This window comes from Pteropus medius, unplaced genomic scaffold (genome assembly GCF_902729225.1).
Source record: "Pteropus medius unplaced genomic scaffold, Ma_sr-lr_union100, whole genome shotgun sequence".
Taxonomy (NCBI): domain Eukaryota; kingdom Metazoa; phylum Chordata; class Mammalia; order Chiroptera; family Pteropodidae; genus Pteropus; species Pteropus medius.
Window position 1 is genome coordinate 7475262 of NW_024342473.1, and position 23172 is coordinate 7498433.

The 23172-nt window shown below is 33.0% G+C and overlaps 1 protein-coding gene and 1 pseudogene across 4 annotated transcripts in view; one reads left to right on the forward strand and one right to left on the reverse strand.

Moving 5' to 3' along the window:
* The window catches only part of DDHD1 (DDHD domain containing 1), a 70976-nt gene that overhangs the window by 8963 nt on the left and 38841 nt on the right, over nt 1-23172 (forward strand). For 2 of the 4 annotated variants that reach the window (XM_039865099.1, XM_039865100.1), the window contains exons 2-3: nt 14373-14546; nt 21659-21760. In XM_039865099.1, coding sequence (XP_039721033.1) covers nt 14373-14546; nt 21659-21760 — 276 coding nt within the window. The remainder of the gene's footprint in view (nt 1-14372; nt 14547-21658; nt 21761-23172) is intronic. The other 2 variants (XM_039865102.1, XM_039865101.1) reach the window with 1 other exon arrangement.
* On the reverse strand, nt 15864-15980 carry LOC120604651 (uncharacterized; annotated as a pseudogene).

The window sequence follows — 23172 nt, forward strand, 5'->3', positions numbered from 1 at the left end:
TTTATTTAAGCTGGGCTGGTAGATTGGCTCTTAAACTAGAAGTCTGGCTTCTAGAAATTAAAAAGTATGTGGTCGATTTGTTTTATTTGTAAAAAAGAAGAATAGGATTCTATGGTTCTACCAAAATTACTTTGGCCAAAATTTGATGACATATATAAACATAACACATACGTATGCACAAATTCCCAACACTGCTCCCCCTTTTCCCCTTTCTTTCTCTTCCCCTCGTCATCTACACACACACACACACACGCACGCATGCACGCACGCACACACGCATCTTAAACCTGCTTAATCTCACCTGTAGAGCGTTCTGGGAATCGCAAAGTATCATACTTCAAGGACCTTAATTCCTCTTGTAGACTCATGAGTTGATGACAGTGGAACACTCTTCATCCTCTGAGTTACTTGTTCCTATTGGGTTCGCTGGCCTATGGAGTGGCATCCTGTCTTAGAGCGTTTGTTTGCTGATTCCATCAAGTCTAACAGTTAAGTGCAAGATTATTAAAAATGTAGATCCTTGGATCTCGTCTTGAAAGATTGGATTCAAGAGATCTGAGCCTGGGGCCTGAGCATCTTCCTCTTTAATAGGTATGTCAAGAAATTCTGATTCCAGGGAGTTATAGACCGCATATTAATAATACTGTTAGTTCATTAATTCCTCCAGTCTAGGAGTGGCTCGAAGCTGATTCATCTTGGTTGTTTCCACTTACACTAATTACCAGTTCAAGGAGTTCTAGAATAGGGGTCCCCAACCTCTGGTCTTAGACTGACATTTGTCCGTGGCCTGTTAGGAACTGGCCATACAGCGTCAGGCAAGCGAGCAGCTTCGTCTGTATTTGCAGCTGCTCCCCAGCGCTAGCATCACCACCTCAGCTCCACCTCAGATCATCAGGCATTAGATTCTCATGGGAGCACCAGTCTCTGGTGCCCAAAAGGTTAGAGACCACTGTTCTAGAAGCACTAGCCTTCAACCCACAAATTGGTGTGTTTATTTCATTCCTGTTTTTCTTTTACCTACCTATTTCTGCTCTGACCGTCCAATTTAAAACTTTTATATCCTTATCGATTTTCTTTAAACTTGTTCTGTCAGTTATTAAGGAAGATGGAGTCCCCATTTATAATTATAGGTTTATTTATTTACTTATTTTAGTACTGTTGGATTTTGTTTTATGTGTTTTGAAGCTCTGTTAGGAACATGTGCATTTAGGGTTGATATCTCCTTTTAATTAAACAATGCCTTTATCATTTTGAAATGTCCCCTTTTATCTCTGGTTTCAATTTCTTGTTTTGAAATCTACTTTGATACTACTTTAGCCACTCCCAACTTTCTTTTGATTAGTATTTGCATGATGTATCTTCCTGTTCTTCTCAACTTATAATGTTTTTACCTATCTGTTGGTTTTTGCTTTTTAAAATCCATTCTGACAATCTCTACCTTTTATTTGGTGTTTTAAGCTTTTACATTTAATGCGATTAATGTTGTTTGAGTTTAAATCAACCATCTTACTCTATTTGTCCCATTTATTCTTTGTTCCTTCTTTCCCTCTTTTCCTGCCTTCTTTTGGATTGTTTGTTGTGATTCCCTTTTATCTCTATTATTAGCTTTTAGGGATACCTTTTTCATATCCTTTCTGGTTGATGTTTTCTGAGATTTTTGGAATCCATTTACATATATATTAGATCATTTGATATTGTCCCCCAGCTGTTGGATGCTCCATTCTGTTTTTTAATTTTTCTGTCCGTGTGTGAGTATGTGTTTCAGTTTGTGTGATTCCTATTGACTTATCTTCCAGTTCACTGATTCTTTCCTCAGCTGAGTTGAGTCTACTAATGAATCCATCACAGATATTCTCGTTCTTATAGTTTCCATCTCTGTGCAGAAATTACCCATCTGATTATACATGTTGCCCACCTTTTCCACTACAGTTTTCAGCATATTAATCTTAGTTATTTTCAATTCTCTAATAGTTCCAACATCTGGGACATCTCTAGTCTGGTTCTGTTGTTTTGTCTATTGATGGTATTTTTTTTATTTATGTCTCAATTTTTTGTTGAAAGTTGGACATCTTGTGTAGGCTAGAGAGTATTTATGCCTAGAAATAAGTATACCTTGTTTTTTGTTAAGCCTTTAGTGTAAGAGGTTGATCAATCTAGTTGGGAGTTGAGCTGGGTTTCGAATTTGTTACTATAATAGTTACTGTAACCATCAGTGTACCATAAGGCTTCAAATTCCCCTGGCTTTACTCTATGTTTAGGTAGGGGGCTGGTTAGCCAGAGGTTTTTCTTCATGTTCTTATCCTTCCTCAGCAGTAGATTAAATTCTTGCTACATTGGTGATGGTGGGAGTAGGAGTGGAGAAGGGACATTGTCAGTTTTCTGAATCAGCCTCATTCTTAGGCACGGTGCTCTGAGTGTTAAAGTGGGACCTTCGTGATTCTGCCCCTACCCCAGCTGTAGACCTCATGGTCTAAGACCCAGGACATTGTCCTGCCTCTACATCAAGGATAGTTTTTTTGTTTTGTTTTCCTGTAGCTTTTTCCCAGCAGCTATAGGTCTTCATCTGAAAAGCAACAGTGTTTGCTGTTCTCCTAACAGCTGCTTAAGGCTTTTTTCCAGAGGTGAAACTAGGAATGATCCAGGTAAGGCTTCGCCCCTTTTGCACAGCTGCTGCTGTTCCCTTCCCCAAGGCCTGTACCATCAAGGGGTACTTTTTCAGGTTTCTCACCCTTCTCCCAGTCTCTCTATGAGATCCTGGTAAACTCTTTAAAGAAGAATGTACAGGGGTATGCATTAATTACCCTTTGTGTCTGAGGCCCCAAGGGGCCTACACTCTCACCATTGCTCATATTTGACTTGCAACATTTTGTTAAAAATTTTAGCAGAAATCGCTGGCTTTTATGACATCTGATGTCTACTTCCAGTGAGCAGGTGCTTCCATCTTGTTTCTTCCTGTCATTCCTTAGATATTATACTAGTTGCTCAGTGACCTCCAGGCCTCTGAAGGATATAACACTTGATCTTAGCCAAAAGGCCGAGAAGCGATCTGAAGGATATAAGAAAAATTATAATTTTGCAAACTAAATGTCTCTTGTTTGTTTTAAGGGTAGGAGCAATCCTCTTTTAGCTTTCTATATCCTAAGCAAAGGCTGAAATTCAGTTATAAGTCTTTGTTTTTATTTTGGTAGTGGTTGCGCTAGGATTTTCGGTGTATGTCTTTACCTTGTCACAATCTGATTTCAAAAAGTATTTGTCATCTATGGCCATGCTACCCTGAACAAGCCTGATACCATCTGATTTCGGAAGCTAAGCAGGATCGGGCCTGGTTAGTACTTGAATGCGAGCCCACCTAGCCAGGTGCTGTAGGCATAAAAAATTTTTTAAAAAATAAGGGATTATAAGATGACAAGGTCCTTGCAATCTGTGAGGTCAACCAAGGGTTGCCTCGCCTAAAAAAATTTAATAAATAAAAGTATTTGTCATTTCATGTAGAGCGAAAACTTTATTAGTATATTTCAATTTACCCCTTCATAGCCTTTTTTGCTATGGTTATACATACTTCTATATGTTATAAGCCCCAAAGTATTTTTTGCTTTAAGTAGTCAGTTTTTAAAAGCAATTCCTCTGAATGAGAAAAATCTTATATTTACCAAATATGTTTCTGTTGTTCTTTTTTCCTTTATGTGGACTCAAGTTTCCATCTCTTATGGGATTTTTATCAAATTCTTCTGCTCGAAATTCCTTCAGTGTTTTTCATAGTGCATATTTGCTGGTGATAAATTCTCTTAGCTTTTGTGTAAAAAAGTTTTTATTTCTTCCTCATTTTTGAAAGATATTTTTGCTGAGTATGGAAACCTAGGTTATTTTTTTCCCTTAAGAATTTTAAACATGCCACTCTATTGTCTTTAATTCGTATAGTTTCTGATGAGAAGTTTGCTGTTACTTTTATCTTTCTTCTAGATATCATCCTTTTTTCTGGCAGCTTTCCCACCTCCTTTCTTTATTGATAGTTTTCTGCAATTATGATTTGTCTTGGAATGCTTTTCTTCATATTTCTTCTGCATAGGATTTGTTGAAATTCTATGAACTATGGATTTATCGTTTTCTTCAAATTTGGAAAATATTATGTCATTTAATATATTTTTCTGTTCACCCTACCTTTTTTCTGGGATTCCTACTGCATGTACGTTAGTCTGCTTGATATTGTCCCAAAGCTCTGTGCATTTCTTTTCAGATTTTTTCCTGTGTTTTATTTTGGATGGTTTCTATTTTATTTCTATTGTTGTGTCCTTTAATGTGTCTTATTGCTATGTTATAAACTTCAGAAAGTTCACTGATTTCTTTCTTCTGCATGTCTATTTATCTCATTTGATATATATTTTACTTTAAATGTTGCATTTTTCATCTCTAGAAGTTCAGTTTAAGTATTTTTTATACCTTCCATTTCTTCCCTCCTTATGTTTGTGTTTTCCTCTATCTTCTTGAATCCAGGGAATTTTTAGCACCTTCGTCTGCTGCTTTTACCATCGGTGTCGTTTAGCATTTTTGTTTCTTTTATCATCGGTGTTGTTTCTGGATCTGTTGCTGTTGATTGACTTTTCTCCTAGTTATAGGTTGGAAGTTCATGCTGCTTTCAATACTTATTAATTTTTTAGATGCCAGACGTTGTAAATTTTCTTTTGTGCACTGCATTTTTTAGCATTCCTCTCAGTTTGTTGGGCTTTGTTCTAGCACACAGTTAATTTACTTGAAATTAGTTTGATCCTATCAAGGTTTCCTTTTGGGCTTTATTAGAGTGCTCAGAGCAGCCTTTAGTTTTCGGATAATTTAGCCCTACAACTGAGGTAATACCTTTGTGAGGACTTTACTCAGTGCCCCATGGATTAGATCATTTTTAATCTGGCTGATTGGAACTTGAACTATTCCCAGCCTTATATGAGCTCTGGAGATTATTCCACCTACTCCCCTCCAGTGGTAATTTTCCCTAGCCTCAGGTACTCTTCTGTGCATAGATAGATAAGTATACAACAGAAGAATCAAAGGAACTCCTCTGGAGGTCTTCAGCATTCCCTTTCTGTATAGCTCTCTACTTAGTAGTAGTATTTTGCCCCACAGATTCTAGCTACTCATGCCTCCGTGAACTCTGAGCCATTTTACAGCCTAGCAAGACTGTGTTACCTCTTCCAACACTGTAGCCTGGAAACAGTAGATGTTAAGTTTGAGCAGTTTCCTCAGCAATCACTGTCCCCTTTTGCTTGTTGCGCAATATCTGAAAATCATTGTTCTATACATTTTATCTGCTTTTCTAGTTGTTTAGGGTGAGACAATAAATCCAGTTATGTGTTACTCTGTCATGGCTATAAGTAGAAGTCTGTCCTTCCAATTTAGGAAACTGATTTACTATCTCCATTCTTGGTGATCTTGTCTTTATTTCTCTCTTCGTTAGGCAGAACCTAGTGCTTTCATATCCTACAGCCTTCCTGCCCAGGAATGTTGAAATGGACAACGATAATACCTTTAGTGAGTTAATATGCATCAGATGGCTGTTTGTCACACAGAGTAGAATTGAGATGTCTTCTGCAGCTGCTTTTATGGGCTGTAGGATAGAAGTGGTTATTAGACTTGTCCCTCAGAACTCTGCTGCTGCCTCTTTTTGCTGGTGAAATACCTGCAGCCTACTGGACCCATTATTGCATTTAATTTCATATACTTCCTGGTCTCCATTTTTCTTTTTCTCTTATTTCTTACAACTCAGCGTGAACCAGACTCTTAAGGACCTCTGTTTTCACATCAAAGGACCCATGTTTTACTGATATCACCAGAAAGTAAATCAGAGCACTAGATTAACTTGCCAGTCACAGTGTGTCTGTAGGGAGCTCATCTACAGGTCTTAGCTTATATTTAGTTTTTGGTTTTCCAAACCTGCTTCTCCCATTGTCACTGTGAGGTTTTCATTTTGGAAAAGATAGTAAGGGAAAAAGGGAGTTTAGTTAAGCCAAATAGGTGAGGATTCTAGAAGGCTAGTTTTGATATAGCCAAATTTAACCAGTGAATGTCATTTTAGAAACTTTAAAAGATATTATGTGAATTAAAATAATGCCATAATTTGGAATAGGATTTTATAGTTTACAAAGTGCATTTACATACATTATTTTATTAATCTCTGTTATGACTCTGTAGTGAGATAGAACGTCCTCATGTTACTGATGGTAAACTGAGGCTCAAAGAGATTAAGGGATGGAACTGGAATTAGAACCTATGCCTTCTGAGTCCTTAAGCAATCCCCTTCCTCCTGAACATCATCTGTGACCTCAGAGCTTCTGCCATCTGAGCAGATGTCAAGATTATATGCCAGCAGGACCTAATATCCTGGATTATTTTGGAATTTATGTATAAATTATCTACTTTGACTTCTACTTATCCTAGTTCATCAACTAGAATATATTTTAGAACACATTTTCTAAACATTCCTCAAATAAGTGTCTTGTGACTTTAGTCTTAGGAGTAAATGTTTTACTCATTTATTAGAAATAAATGTTTTCTTCAGCTTCTTTTGTATATTTTCAAGTTTTTGCTCTTATGCTTGTTAACTTTCTAAATTTTAACTATACAATTTTTTTTCTCCCCTATTACTCTTTTTTACAAAAGGTTTTTGTTTTCCTATTACTTTCATTCGACAAATACCCATCTAGTGTCTACTAGGTAAAAGAGGGGAGTAAACTACCTTGAGTTTACAAAAAGCTTTCCAGAGACATTTATGCTTGACTCGGATATTAAAGAAGGGTGTATTATTGGCAGAGAGAATGGCATGTTTAAAGGCTTGGAGTCATGAAAGACTCATGCCCTCAGAGGACTCCAGGGATTGTGTTTGGCAGGAACATTGGGAATAAGGAAGAAAAATGTAGAAGGAACTGTATAGGCAGGCAGGGACTAGATCAGGACAAGCCTTTTCATACTGAAAATTTAAATTTTATCCTACCATGTTGAAACATTGAAAGGTATACAAATAGGGAAATTACTTGATCAGATTACATCTTTGATCATGTGGTAACACTGTGAAACAAATGGAAAGCTTGAAAAGTGATATCATAATCAGGGAGACTATTTAAGGAGTTATTGCAGTATTGCAAATAAGACACAGGGTCTAGGGTGATGTTCTTTGAATAATTATTGGAGGGCTGGAGGTAAATGTTAAGGAAGTATAAGGGGTACACCATCAGTGCAACATAAGTAAGTGGAAGAGTAGTCCAGATTATCTCTAATGTTTTCAGTTTGAGTGGATCATGGAGGTTCCCCCACCCCAGTTCACCTTAGGGTGGCAGAGGGAAGCTAAATAATAGTTTATTTTGACATATTGCATTTAAGGTACCTACTGCATACCCAGGTATAGAAGCATCCAGTGGGGTAGTTGTATATGTAGATCTGAAGCTCAGAAGAAAATAGTGCAGCAATTAAAGATGCAAAGATCTTTGTAATTTAAGCCAGTGGTCTCTAAACTGGGGAATGCAAATACTCTGTTGAACGTATTACAATGAAAATGTTTGAATTTCTATTTGCTTTCTATTTCATCCTCTCAAATTTTTTATTTTTGTATGTTTTATAATATATAAAACATTTTAGAACGGTACATATGCATAATTTATAAATAAGTATGTATATATGAGAATGTGCTTATATTTTTGGAAATTACTAATTTAAACTGAATAGTCACTTCTGAGCATTTTGCTTTACAATAATAATCTGGAGAACTTTTTTTTTTTTTTAAAGACGTATTTTTGGACCCTGTCTCCAGAGACTCTGATTTGTTAAGTGTGTAGCAAGGAATTTGAAAAATCCATCTTTTAATTTAATTTCTCAAATGATTCTTATAATCAGTCAAGTTTGAGAACCACAGGTTAAAACCATGGAAAATATGTAGAGTATAAAAAAAGAAGATAAGGAGAAGAAAGACAGGCTCAAGTGACACTCTGCTAATTCTAAAAGTGCCAGCTATGTTAATTCATATTTTTATATTCTAATAATCTGATAGAATGGCCATAGTCAATATTGAATTATCTCCACTAAGCTAAAATTAACATTAAACATTCAAAAGTCTGTTTTAATGTTATGCTGCATTTTTAGCAGTTTCCTCTCTCATGTCTATGCAGATCATATGGAACATTTTTGACTAGCCAAGTACCTAGAGAGAACTTTTTCCCTAAGCATGTGAAATTCTGTATTGCCTAGAACCACTGAAATACTAAACTTGGAAGGCTAAGGACAAAAGGGCCTTTGATTTAAAGCCTGTTTTCTATTTTGAAATGAAGAGATTGCTAACAATGTCTAAAATCTGCCTTCTTTGTATTAAAATTTGAGAAAAGAATGAAAATGTAATGTGAGTGCCTAAAAGGACCATGTTATAAAAACTTTCGAGAACTGTTATGGGCTGAATTGTTTTCCCCTTTTAACAAACTCATATGTTAAAGCCCTTACCACCACTCCATCAGAATGTGACTGTATTTGGAGATAAAGCCTTTAAAGATAATTAAATTTAAATGAGGCCACATTTAAATCTGTTGTCCTTATAAGAAGGGACACACAGAGACACCAGTGATGCACAAGCACAGAGAAAAGACCATGTGAGGCCACAGTGAGAAGGTAGCCATCTGCACGCCAAGGAGAGAGGCCTCACAAGAAATCCAATTCGCCAACACTTTGATCTTGGAGTTCTGCCGTCCAGAACTGCAAGAAAATAAGTTTCCCTTGTTTAAACCACCCAGACTGTAGTATTTTGTTATGACAGCCCTAGCAAATTAATACAAGGACAGTAAGCCACTTAGGCAACTTTACAGTTATACTAATGAAGAACTAAGAAACAATATGCAGGTTTTAAAACCCGATGGCCTTAGTTCTTGAACCAATAAAAGCAAACAATATTTAAGGTATTATTGTCCAGAGTTTCTCACCTCTATGAAATTGGTTTAAATTTGGCGATTGGTAGAAAAGATTGACAGTAACGCTTGCCTAAACATAATTTAGTGTTCTTAATGTAATTGTTAACTTTCAAATGCGATCAAATGAATAGTTTAAGGAATAGATATTTCTTTTATAAGATAGAATTTTGTATGGTTGGTAACTACTAACTCAATTTTTCTATTGTAATACGGTAGCCAGGCTAAATGATGATTAAGATAATGATTTATTTTTGTCCTACATTATTCCTCCAGATTATAGTTCCCATCTAGTGAATGAGCACATGTTCAGGCATTCAAATGGAAGGCAGCATTTTCATATATAGTTCCTAATTTGCTACCTTTCATTTCATTTACTAATTAAACATCATTCTTTTTTACATGTTTTTATCTTATCACCCACCTTCTAAGAACTCAGTTTATTATTTTTAATTATTGCTTTTATTATGAAATATCTCAAATATATAAAATGTCTAGATAGTATAACCAACAATCAGTATACCCGCTCACTTAGCTTAAGAAATTAACGGTACAGATATAATCAAAATATCTTCTGTGACCCTTTTCCCTTTCTTTAATCTAGAAATAACCGCCCTCCTAAATTTGCTGTTTATTCCCATGCATTTTTTAGATTATTATGGCCATTGGCACTCTTCATTTGTTTGTTTTCCACTTTGTATAAATAGTGCTATTCTGTTTGTATCCTTCTGCAGTTTGCTTTCTGGTTCAGGTTAGGTTTTTGAGATTTATCTATGCTGACATGTAATTTTAGCTATTTGTTTTCACTGTATACACGAGTGTTCCATTACATGAATATACCACACTTTGTTTTCCTCTGTGGACACTTAGGTGGCTTGCAGCTTTTTGCTACTACAAATATTGATGTAAAAAAAAATTATATATATTTATATATATAAATATTTATACACACACACACACACACACACACACATCTTCTTTTACAAATATGCATGGTTGGCTCTGGTTTGTAAGTCTCATATTAGAATGGCAATATACAATTTCTTAAATTATTTTTAAATTCCAACACAACTAAATAGCCTGTATTTCTTGGGGAGAGAGGGTTAAAAAGTAAAAAGGGACTTTTCCTATTTGAGAATATACATTGCATTGCATAGTAAGAAGACCTTGAATGAACTTTGGAGTCAAACTTTGGTTGGAATCTTGGTTCTCATATTACTTAGATATGTGCCTTTGGGCAAGTTGCTTAGTTTCACTAAGACTCAGCTTACTCGTTTATAAAACTGGGATAATTACAGTCATCTTTTAAGATTACTGTTAAGATTAAACGAGATGAGCCTTTGGTTCTGGAAGATAATGGCCACTGTCTAAATTTCAGTTTCTCCATGCATCCTCCCAAAAAGCCATAAGACCAAAAAGGACCACACACACACACACACACACGCACACACGCACTCTCTCTCTCTCACACACACACACACTCACACAAACCATACCTAACTCATACTTCCAGCATTACTACAAGATGGACAATACCTTGAATATTAAATTACTTATAAATAAAGAAACAACAAATTACAGCAGCTCTTGTTGCTGAGTCTGGAGAGTAGGGGAAAGGAGAGGCTTAAGAGACAGTGAAAAAGAAAAGAGGAGATCGGTTATTAAAATGAAGCATAAAGTTACCCTCAAAAAGAAAATTTCCCCTACACAATTGGGAAAATATGTACATGTGAAACTGAGAGGGACCAGAAGTAGCAGCATCAGAGAGACATGCTCTTGTGAGCAAAGATAGAAAAAGAATGCTGCCCCTTGGAGCCATGCCAGTGAGAAGAAAGAAGGAAAGAGAAATTTAAGTGTCTTAGAGAAATGAGTGAGAAGCAAGGCACACCAGCCTCATGTCCACCCACCTGCCCATCCCTACTACCATCACAACGTCATCCATTAAAGCAGCTGCTCTTCCTAATCTGCAGAAGCAGACACTCTTGAACCAAGAACTCTATCTATAAAATGCTCAGGAATAGAAATCAATCAAATGCCATACAAAGCTATTTTAAAAGGAATACAGAATGAATTAAATATCCAATTACTATGTTGTACACCTGAGACTAATATAATATTATATGCCAACTTTAATTGAAAAATATATTATTATAAACAATAAAATGTTAAAGGATGAATAGGAGTTTGTCTCCTAGATGTTGGCATTTATAATATCATATACAACTTTTTATTCTAGGTCAGGAGTTGTCAGTCTGTGGGGCCATGGGCCAAATCAGGCCTGCTGTCTGTTTTTATAAATAAAGCTATATTGGAACACATACACACAAAGGAATACAAAAAATGTAAATGCATTTTTCACTGATAAGAATTCTTCCCCAAAAAGCAAACACAAAACAAAGAGAAACTCTATTATAACACTCCAACCAAATGAAATATCCTTAAACTTGTGGACATATTAAATAGGAGCATTGATATAAGGAGCATTGATGAAAGGAAGGAAAATGACCAAAAGAATAAAAATGAGATGCAGAAAAAAGTAAAAAGCTTCAGAGAGAAAGTGTTTGAAGTGCACTACAGGCAAAGGAAGACCCAACATACATAGAGTCCCTGAAGAAGAAAAATCAGTGAAACAGAACTAATTTTTAAACCATAACCCAAGAGAAACTTTTGAGAAATTAGGGAGAAAACTGAAATGTACATATTAAAAGGGCCTATCTTGGACAGGATGATCCAGAACAATGTACTCTGAGATATAAACTACTAGATCTTAAAGACTAGTAAACTATTAAATTTTAAAGACATTTTTTTCTGGATCTCATAGGAGGGAAAAAAAAGTTGACATTAAAAAAATTAAATGTACATCATACTTCTCAAGAACAACATACAAAGGAAGACTACAGTACAGCAGCAGTTTTGAAAACTCAAGGACACAAGGTTCAAGCTAGCCAATCTGTCCTTCAATTATCAGAGGTATGGACAAAACAATTTTGAACATGAAAGGATTTAGGAAATATTTAATGAGAATTTAATATATTTAATTGTAGCTCCAAGACTAAAACAGTGGTGGGTCATAGGTATAATTGTTATATGTTCTGACAAAGTAGAAAGAATGAAACTAAAAATAAATGAGTGGAGAGAGAAAGAGATAAATAGAATACATCATTCCCTATTGTATAAGTAATAAGTGGGAGTTATACGACACCACTTAAAATGAACAGACCAGATCACAAAAGGTTAAGTAAGCAAAAAAATTTAGGAAACTCAAAAATACATGCATACTCACACATAAACGCACACATAAACACACAAGTAAGTATCAAAGGTAACCACTGAAACAAAAAAATGCAAATCTTCCTGAATACCAAAAGAAAGTTTTTAAAAGGCCAGATACCAACTAGAGAAAGAAAACAGGTAAATGTGAATAATAAAAATGGTAATTATAGAATACGGAATTCAAACATATTGATCATATCCATAAACTTAATAGGCTTAACTCACCTATTAAAAAGATTTTCAAATGGCTTTATAAAGAAAAACTCAGTTCTATACTGTGTACAGGAGACACATTTAAACACAGTGATTCTTAAGGTGAAAAAAAGGGATATACAAAAACATCACAGGCAAATGGAAACAATAAGAAAGCATCTCAATGGACAAAGTAGAACCTGGGCAAAAAAATCATTAAACACATCAGAGTATACATTTTAATGTTAAAAGCCATAATTCACAATGAAGTTATCTTTCACTATGTAAGTACCGAATAACATAGCAAAACCTAAATGTAGCAGAATTGCTATAGCAGAATGCAGTTACCCTTGGACAACTCAGATTACGCAAGGGTTAGGGTAACCAACCCCCTGCACAGTCAAAAATCTATGTGTAATTTTGACTCTCCCAAAATTTAGCTGCTAATAGCCTGCTGTTGACCAGGAGCCTTACACCAATAACAAAAAGTTAACATTTTGTATATCATATGTATTACATACTGTATTCTTACAATAGAATAAGCTAGAGAAAAAAAGTGTCAAGAAAATCACAAAGAAGGGAAAATACATTTATTGAAAAAAGTCCACGTATAAGTGGACCCATGGAGTTCAAACCCATGTTGTTCCAGAGTCAACAGTATAGGATAATGCAAGAAGAAATAGAAACACATAATAGATTTTGAATACATCGCTGTACAAATCTTGTACAATAAGATGTTTCAAGGCCATCTAGTAAATTTCCTGTCCCAAAACAGGAATTAGGCATTTCTTCAAGGACTCTTGGTTCTTGTAGTGGGAAATGATAAGAGATCACAGTCTTTACGTCAGGAGTGCTCACTTAAACTGGTTGGTCTTTGTTTCTAGGCTTTAACAGTGGACAGAGTTTAGGACATTTTTAGAAGAAAACATGCGTCATTAGTTCATATTGACATTTCTAATCAAAATTTAAAATTATGCAGTTTTCTTTGATTTTTATATTTATATCTCTTTTTCTTATACTAGAATAGAAATCTAGGGTCCTAATGATAGTAACAAAATTAATATGTTCATCTTAACCTACAGTTTTAAATTAACAATACTGATATTATTCTAATTATTAACAATTATAACAGCGTAGATACTGCAGAAGGTTTAAGCTATATTTGTAATATTTTCATCAATGGGCTATATCCTAATATGTATGTACAAATTACCACGTTTTAAATCCACTTGAAATAATTTCTCTATGTGATTAAATCACCAGCTCTACATAATTAAGTTCATTCGTTTCATTTTGCTTTTTATTTTTAGGACTTTGTTATTTCAATTTTATTTTTGTTTTGGTTTTTAAAATTTTTGAAGGATTCAAGATGCCTTAGCTGACAGTCATTTGTTTCAATAAATAAACAAACAAGCAAACAAATTGCAACTGTAAGCCTTGGGTTTATAGAAACAGTGTTTAATCAAAGAAGTATTTATTCAAGAAAATTTTTCTCAATTTTTTTTCTAAAATAGGTAAGAAATTTACTATAATCAAAGGTTTTAGTTATTCCTGTGTACTAACTGGGAAACTCCAAGACTGCCCTAAAAAGTGCATATAATACCCTATTATTACACACTATTGCTAAACTACTCTGAGGGTTTATATCAATATTTTCTAAGACATTGGAACTATCAGCAGAGTCTTGCATGAAACTTGTCTTAATCCCTTAGCTTACTAATTTTGGTTACTCAGGGCCTTGGTCATACCTTTCTGATGCCAAAATAATTATTTGTAATATTTAGTACAAGTAAAATAATATGCTGAAAAAAAATTATATCCTATGGCTTAAAATCTGAAATTTGAAACTTTAAAAGATTCTTTTGAGTCATGAAAATCTGTTTTTGCCATAGCAGTAGCAAGAAGTGAAAGTGTAGTTACCATGTCTTTTTCTGGGAGGTTAGATCTTAAAATGTATGATTCTGTGATTTCTTTTAGAGGCCGATAAAATACCAGTAATGCGTGGACAGTGGTTTATCGATGGTACTTGGCAGCCTCTAGAAGAAGAAGAAAGTAATTTAATTGAGCAAGAACATCTCAAATGTTTTAGAGGTCATCAGATGCAGGAAAGTTTTGATCTTGAAGTGTCAAAATCTGTAGATGGAAAAGACGGTAAGACCAATTAATACATTTAATATGTAAACCAAGTAAGTTGTTAATAAAGTTTAGAGTGGTTCCTAAGTTTGACATAGTAATTTAAGAGTGTTAGAATTTATAAAATTTCTCATTATTTTAAACATTTGATAATTGTTTAAAATTTTAAAACTGAATTTCTGAACTATCTTTTATTTTACTTAGTATGTATGTTCAATAGCAAGACATTAGCTAACATGATTTACTGTAAATGACAAATTATTATAATGGGTTCTCTGAATTTATCCATTTCCGTTATTTTCAGTTATCAAAGAAAATTGAACTTATAAAAAAAATTCCTTGTCATATCAAAAGAGCAGTTTTGTTAATATTTTAAGGTTGTTTCTTTTTCTGAAGTTTAAAAAAAAACTTTAATTTCCTTTGCGTAAATATCTCTTAGATGTCTCTATATTGATAACCGTATCATCTTTTAATTTTAAACAATCTAGTTCTTACATTTCCTTATTCAGCATTTGAATATGTTTACAGTAGTTCAAAATACTTATATAATAGCCAAGATTACTGTGTTTTGTTATGTGTCTGCTCTTGAATAAAATTCAAACATGTAGTAAAGTTAAAAATACTTCTATTGTTCATTTACTGCAGGCAGTGGGATCAACTATTCTGGTGAGTATAACAGTACAGGTGGATTAGCATTTTTAGATTTCTCTCGATTTTTTTTTTTTTTTCTAAAAGCATTTCTTCATTCATACTTGCCTTTATTTGGGAGGTTTCTTGGCAAGCCCTACTAAATCTAGTGAATTGAGTAATTTTTTTCCTTCCCCTATTTCTAAAGCAGAAAAACTCAATATTGATCGAGTAGTCAAGTAATTCACAGACTGCATCTTGGAAGAAATGAATTTTGTGGTTGAAAGTAATTGTTTTCATAATTAATGGCAAAACAATAAGCTTTAAATGTACTTATTTTTTTCTTATTGTTAGTAACATCCTAAGTCTTTTCTCTCTCCTATTCTTTACTCTCTTATCTCTCTCCGAACACACACATGTACGCACACACACAAGCAAAGAAACTGTGTAGTTTAGCTTATACCAAATTAAAATGTCTTTTGTATCTAGTTGATTAAAAGTCTACATAACTGAGGAAAGTTGTGGCTTCCGAATAAATCAGCAATAAATCTAACAAATATGTATAATAATAGTTGTCTATTATGTGCCAGATACCAACGCTAGAAATTTTATTTATTTATTTTTTATTTTTAGGCGAGGCAATCCTTGGTTGACCTCACAGATTACAAGGACCTTGTCAGTTTACAATCCCTTATTTTGTATTTTTTATGTCTACAGCACCTGGTCTTCTAGGTGATCTCCCATCCAAGTACTAACGGGCCCAACCCTGCTTAGCTTCTGAGATCAGATGGGATCGGGCTTTTTCAGAGTAGCATGGCCGTAGACTCTATGAATTTTAAATATTTCATTTTCCTAATCTGTAGTCAAATATATCATTATTTCAGTGTAAAATCCAAGCTCAAGGTTCTTACATATCGACATGTAAAGAGCAGTTCAGTATCTACAGAGAAGAGCTATATCTGCATTCCTGCAGATTGCCATAGAGACAATACTTAGTTATGGCACATATAGTAAATTTTATATATCTGTGATCTTTTATTAGTGACTGAAGTATTTTGTAGCCTCTCCTGATTTATACCAAAATGAACACAAAAGCCTACTTCATAGTATTTTAAGGACTGAACTTTTTATTATAATTTCACTGCTATTGGAGAAGACCGAATTCTGGATTTTTCCTTTCTATTAATTTTCCTTACGTCTTGCCTCAAAAAATGGCAGTTTATCTTAACAAATCTAGTTTACCTACCCAAATTCTTTACTATTAACACATTACAAAAAAAAAAAAAAAAAAAGCTTGGAGGAGAACAAGGATGAGTATGAATAGTAAAAATATAATTAAATTGTTCCCCCTTTTCATACTGTGTTCAAAGCATTTTTTTTTTCCCACTTGGTAATTCATCCTGTAGAAGTTAATCAGCAAACTGTTTCATTTCTAGATCTCACCTACTTAGAATCTTGTTTCTATTAAAATAAAAATTAGAATTTCATGTGCTCTCTTCTATTCCCTACTAAAATGTTAAATGTAGCAGAATATTTGTTTTCTTTCAAAATGCTCTAATTTTATGAGCCAGTCATTTAAATAAGTCTGAAAGAACATAGTTTATTCGTGTGAGTAGATTTTCATTATGACTTTGAGTGTGTGTATCAATTCTAGAGTATCAGTCTAGGATATTATATTTTTTGCTAGCTTTAAGGATATACACTGAGTAGTAAAATTCTGGTTAATAATAACAGAACAAGTGTTAAACTATTACATTTTTGTGTTCTAATCTTTCAAAATGATGTTTCTTTGCGGTTCATCAGATGAAAAATTGATTTTTTTAAATATACTAAAGCATATAGGTAAAGCATCAGCATGTTTTATTATTAACAAAGATTATAAGTTCAATTCAGTATATAGTTATCAAATTTCTAACCATTTTATTTGTTATTCGGTATTATGTAAAATATACATTTATATGTTAAGTTGAGACATTTGATTTTGAAGATTTTGGGAAATTTGGTAGTACATTTGAAAATGATCACTGGTCTTAAGGAAAGAACATTTGCTGTTCAAAAAGCTACCATTGTTGGAAAAATAACTCAAATTTATTGCAACTACAAAGATAAAAAAAAATCACAATCTTTTGATTATTTTGCTTCTCACTTCCAAGTTTCTAAAATTTTGTATTGCGTTAAACTGAGGGGGAGAAATACCTTTTCCACCTCACTTTTGTCATATATATATGATAAAGTTTTGACTCTTCATATTATATGTCAGAAGATCTTGAGTACTTTCACGTGCAGATAGTACCATGCTAGGCACTTTTGTGAAAGAAATTGATAGGGTTTCTATCCTCAAGGTGTTTAAAACTTATTGAGGAAGACAGAGCCTGCAGATGAGAATAGTTACAAAGAGTAAATATAAGATAACACAGTAGACATTGAATATTATACATTTTGAAAAGAGATTTGGAATAGAGTTGGTGATTACAGTACAGTGGAGTTATTCATCTGAGGCCTTCTGGGAAAATCCCATTTAATAATTAAAAACACTTTAAAATATTATATTTAGTAACTCTTATTAAGTGCTCTGGAGAATTTCTAAGAAAGTAAACAGAGCTCTTGCCTTGAAGAACATTAAAATAAAATACTAATTCCTTTTCTTTCTGACCTTATCTGTGTTTTGATTACAATAGTTGTTGCCAGAGTAAATTGGATATATTTTGTATTTTCTCTTTATTAATTTTTCTACTAAACTCAAAGTACACATTTGATTTAAATAGACTGATGAAAGTTTAGCATAACTTTTTTAGAAATACAAATTAAGATTTGTGATTTAGATACTTTAATCTAAATTTTACTTTCTCTGAGAGTTAAAATAAAAATTCTCTTACCACCCCACCTCCTAGGCTAGGAGACATTTATCTAGTAGTCTATCTAATGAAAGCGTAGAGTTTCACTGGAGATAAATCGTACAGATAAAATCAGGCCTTCAAATAAGTAATTTTGTAAACACTTCAACCTACCACTAGATTAGTGTTTCACTCATTTTATAATTTATCTATCCAAGCAGGAATTAGTAAAAAACAGTTGGACTAAAAAGGTTAGTCTTGCATCTCACTCTAGCTAAAAAATGCGTAATCTCAATCCAATTATGAGAAAACATCAGATAAATTCAAATTGAGGAACAGTGTACAATATAACTAACCAGAACTCTTCAAAGGTGTCAAGGTCATAATTAACTAGATAGGGAGAATCCTTTCACAACATATAAGTACCTCATCACCACAATGTACACTTTAAATAGTTAAATATTTGTCTTATATACATTAATAAAGCTGAATTTTTTTTTAAGTGTCAAGGTCATGAAAGACAAGGAAAGATTGTGGAATTTGTCACAGTTTGAAGGAGACTAAGGAAACATGACAGCAGTGGTACCCGGGTTGGATCCTAAAACAAAATAATATTAGTAAGAAAACTGGAGAAATCTGAATAAAGTCTATATTTTAGTTGATAGTATTGTACTAATGTTAATTTCTTAGTTTTGACAGTTGTATTATAATTATGCTAACATTGGGGAAGCTGGATGAAAGATATATATTAACTCTATACTATTTTTACAACTTTCTGTTAGTCTAAAATTTTAATATTAGAGGAATTAAAATAGTAAAAAATATTTAATTAACTCAGAAGAAACCGAGAAAGGAGAAACAAACAAAATACAGATAAGACCAAGAAAAAATAAATGGGAAATGGTAGACCTAAATTCATTCACGTCGAGAACTACAGTAAATACGTATAAGTGAACTAACACTCCCATTAAAAGGCAGAGATTGACAAATTTGTTAGGAATAAAGGACCCAAATATATGCTGTCTACATGAGTCACACTGTTAATAGAAATGTCACAGATGTGTTGAAAGTTAAAAAATGGACTTTTTACTGTTCAAGCTGATTGAGTGCTATGACAGCACAGGTGCTGGTAAATCTGTAAGGATTTACAACTTTTAGCAATTTGGCATGTAAAGTGCATATTTCTATCACTATTGCTGGGCAAAGATATCCCAAACTGTCATTATAGAATTTTAGACATCAAAAAGACTGGGGCAGGAGAGAAGCAGGGAGAAGGATTAGAGGATTGTTACCTTCTAGCTTTTAGCTATTATTTAATTTTTATAAATTTATCTAACTTAATTTCTCTGAGATCCAAGAAGATTGCCAGAAGTTCACTCATTATAGTTGACAGATTTGAGATGTGAAAGCCTACCTCTAAAGTTCAGCTTATCCAGACTACCTAAAAGGAAAAGTTATTGATTTATTCCATTCTAAGGTTCAGTTTGTCATCCACAACCCTGTTTTGGATACTCTCTTGCTTTTAGAATTATATGTTGAAGAAAGTTTCTTTAAGAGATGAATTATAGTAAGAATATTTATTGAAAATACTATATTTTAGAACTTTAAATCATTTTCATTGCTCTGTAAGACTTTAATATATATTAAAAATTTATTAAGCATTAGCATCTTAATAATTTACCATTTTCAATTGTATTTTGAGTTTATGCATACTTTTGCTAACACTACATAAGAATTCCTAACTAAAACTTTATTTTAGAAAAAAAAGTAATGCTTACTGGCACTTGAATTTCCTTAAACATTGATCCCAGTTTGGAGTGATAGTAAGCCCTTTTTGTTTCTACTAAACTTACGGTGGTCCACCTAATTCTGTTCTTTGGGTTGAAGAAATTAAGTTTTAACTATGCTAACAAGATGTTGTAACAAATAGAGCAAATGACTTTCGAGTGAAAATGAGAATTAAATTTGACAAGAAAGTAAAGAACCATGTATATTTAATTTCGTAAAAATGTTTTAAATAAACATGCTTTTCTGTTTTTAGTATATTGGGGTGTTTGGGGTTTTTTAATCTCTGAATTTTTCTATGCTTTAGAAAGGAAAGCCTTTTGTTTTTATATTTTGACCAGCTTTCTGAAAGCACTTGCATAGTTTTAAAGTGTGGTCCAGTGTTCCATATGTTTCCCATTAGTTCTCTTTTAGCAAATATGGAATTGGTTCCCCTTAGTTTTACTAGTAGATTTAGAAAATCTACATTTTGTTTCTTCGAGTAACAAAGTCTCAAATTTAGGCCATTTTGATCTACTTGGATATGTTAGCTTTTCCCTAATAAAATCTTTGTTTAAAAATGTTTCTTGCAAGTGGTACATCTACTCAGTAACTGACCAGAAGGCACATGAACGAGGAAACATTTTCAGTGAGGAAAATTGTTTCAGTTGTCATTTTCCATCCCTCTGTGACAATGAAATGTTTTTATAGTGCTTATGTTACAACCCAGTTTTTAATCCTAGTCTATAGTTTTTTTATAGCCATTTAATTTCGTATAGTTTTACATAGTTATTAGGTGCCTTGTAGCATTTCTCTGTTACCTTGTTTGCACAAATCTTTAAGTATACTTTATCCGTATATACAGCAGATTTTTATATGTCTAATACTATACAACAAGAATTAAATATTATCATATTTGAGCGGTATTTAACCTTTGTTACATTAATTAGAAGAGAGTGAAGATGAAAATCAAACGTATTAGAACAAATTTGAACTAAATCATAAAAGTCCTGTAGTTCATTTACTGAACTGTTAAGAAACTGCTTTGTTAGGTTCAAGATCAACTGAATTTTAAAACAATTGCTTGCTTAAATATATAAAGAAATTTATTGATGCATAACTGGCAATATTCGACAGGAAAAATGTTGACTTAAGGTTATCTACTGATTTGCCAAATATCAAGTCTGTCTAGCTTTACTCAGTATTGTCTGTTCCATGCTTACAAGATGTCACAGCATATATTTTTACTAATGACCTTTTTTTATTATTCTGTCACTATTAAATCTTTCATTATTGTATCATTAATAATAAAGGTAGAGCTTCCAATTTGATTTTAAAGTTTCATTTTTAAAAGTCTTTTAATAACTTGAACAGAGTTGTGCAAAAGATATTTTGTTTCTGTGAGAATGCTCCATGATACTTCAGTAATGGAAAGCATCTAGTGGAATGTATACTGTGGTATATTCTCAGGAAAGCTGCATTCAGTATTTAAAAGGTTATTTATTGCATTGCACATCAGCTGTTGGCTATGTCATTGTCACAAATTTGGTGAGAGTAAATAACCTTAGTATTGTAAAGATGGGGTTTATAAATCTCATGCACATATAAAAATGCCATGTTCTATTTTTTTATTCTATCTACGCAAAAACGTTAAAAATGGTGGTTGCATACTTGTCTTTGACAAATTTAGATATCATTTGCCTTTTTTTCAGTAAAAGTAGAGCATATATTTGATAAACATTAATGTTTTGCTTCACTGATTTTAAATTAGAAATTGTATAAATAAAGCATTTAGAATAATGTTTGTCAAATACAACTCATTTTTTAAAGTTATTACAACAAAAAGGCAAAGTAGCAAACCTCATTTAAAATTTACTTTGAAGCTCAGTTTTTTTGCTTCCTTAGTTGTCTACCACCTCCCTCCCTTCTCCCTCCCTTCTCTGTTCAAATGGAGAGGATTTAAGGAGAGTACAGATGCAGCAGGTCTTAAACGAAAGCGTTCCCAAGGTACAGTAATTGTAGTTTTATTTCTCCATGTAGTTATATTCCTGGCTTATAGTATTTAGTTGTAGTTAGAGCATTCAGTTGTATTTAAAGCATAGAAATTATTAGTATTAGTGTTTAAAGCATAGAAAGGTATCCATTGTGCTATTTTATTTTTGTGTTACTTAATTATAAATGGCATAAACATTTGTAAATGATGTGTATAGTCCAGTAATGGGATGTTTACCAGTAGTAAAATGTTATACTTCAAGACAGTATGTGGATTATTTAAGGAGGACTGAAATGTTGGCTTAACACTGTTCTCTTAATATCTTGATCTTGTAGTTTCAGTGTTTTAACCATATGTTATTCAAAAGTATTTTAACAAAAATGTGGTTTAGAAACATTACATAAAAAGGCTTAACGTATTGAATTGGATTGAACATAGAAAAGCAAATAATTGTTAAATTTATGCAAAAGATTTTAATTTATGAAAAGTTCTTTTATTTAAAAAGCTGAGTTTGTACGTTTTCTTTGGAACAGAAGATATTGTTTGTTATGTTAATTGTATCTTGTCTCGTATTCAGTGTTAGTAATGTGTCCTGGCAGGTGAGTAAAATATAAATTGGTTTTTCATAAATTTTTGAAATCACATTTGTAACATAACTAATAAGTACATTTTCCTGGAAAGGATTTACTTTTCTATGTACTCTAGTAAGAAATAGATTTTCATAAAAAATGTCTTAGGATCTTAGATCTTGACCAAGGCTATATATTATCCTTTCTTGTCTAACTTGAGGTTATTTTCAACCCGTCTTCAAATCAGAAGAGTTAGACTCTGCCAGTAACAAGCTCTGTGTCAAGTCATTTAATCTTTCTGTACTTCTGTGTCTTTATATATAATGGGAGATAATATTTTGCTTAAAGAGGATTTTAAGAAATAAAATCAAGCATAATGATTTGAAAGTGCCTTGGTTTTATGAAGATGGGTATGTGAATTTTTCTTACCTCTATATCAGAGATAGAGAGGAAAAGTTTAAGTTCTTCATAAGAATTATCAAATTACGAATTGGTGGACATGATATGACAATTTTTTTGATCCATTGCTGTCACAAGCATTACTAAATTTGTGATCGTGTCAGGCACTGTGCCAGGAAACTGTGTTTGGTGCTAGTGATTTGAAATTATCAATACATAGTCCTTGCCTCACAGAGCTTATGTATTTCTGGAGTATATAGGTTTGATTTTTTTTTCTTTTTAGAGCTCATTTTCACCAAGCATACCTCTGTTACAGAAGTGCAATAATCATACTGATTTGAACATAATATTAGAAAAAATTATTTGATTTCTTATTAAAACATCTTTCATCTTTGGATTTCTGTTATGGTGAGCAATATCGAGCGATAATTGGCTATAATAATCCATTCCAAAAATAC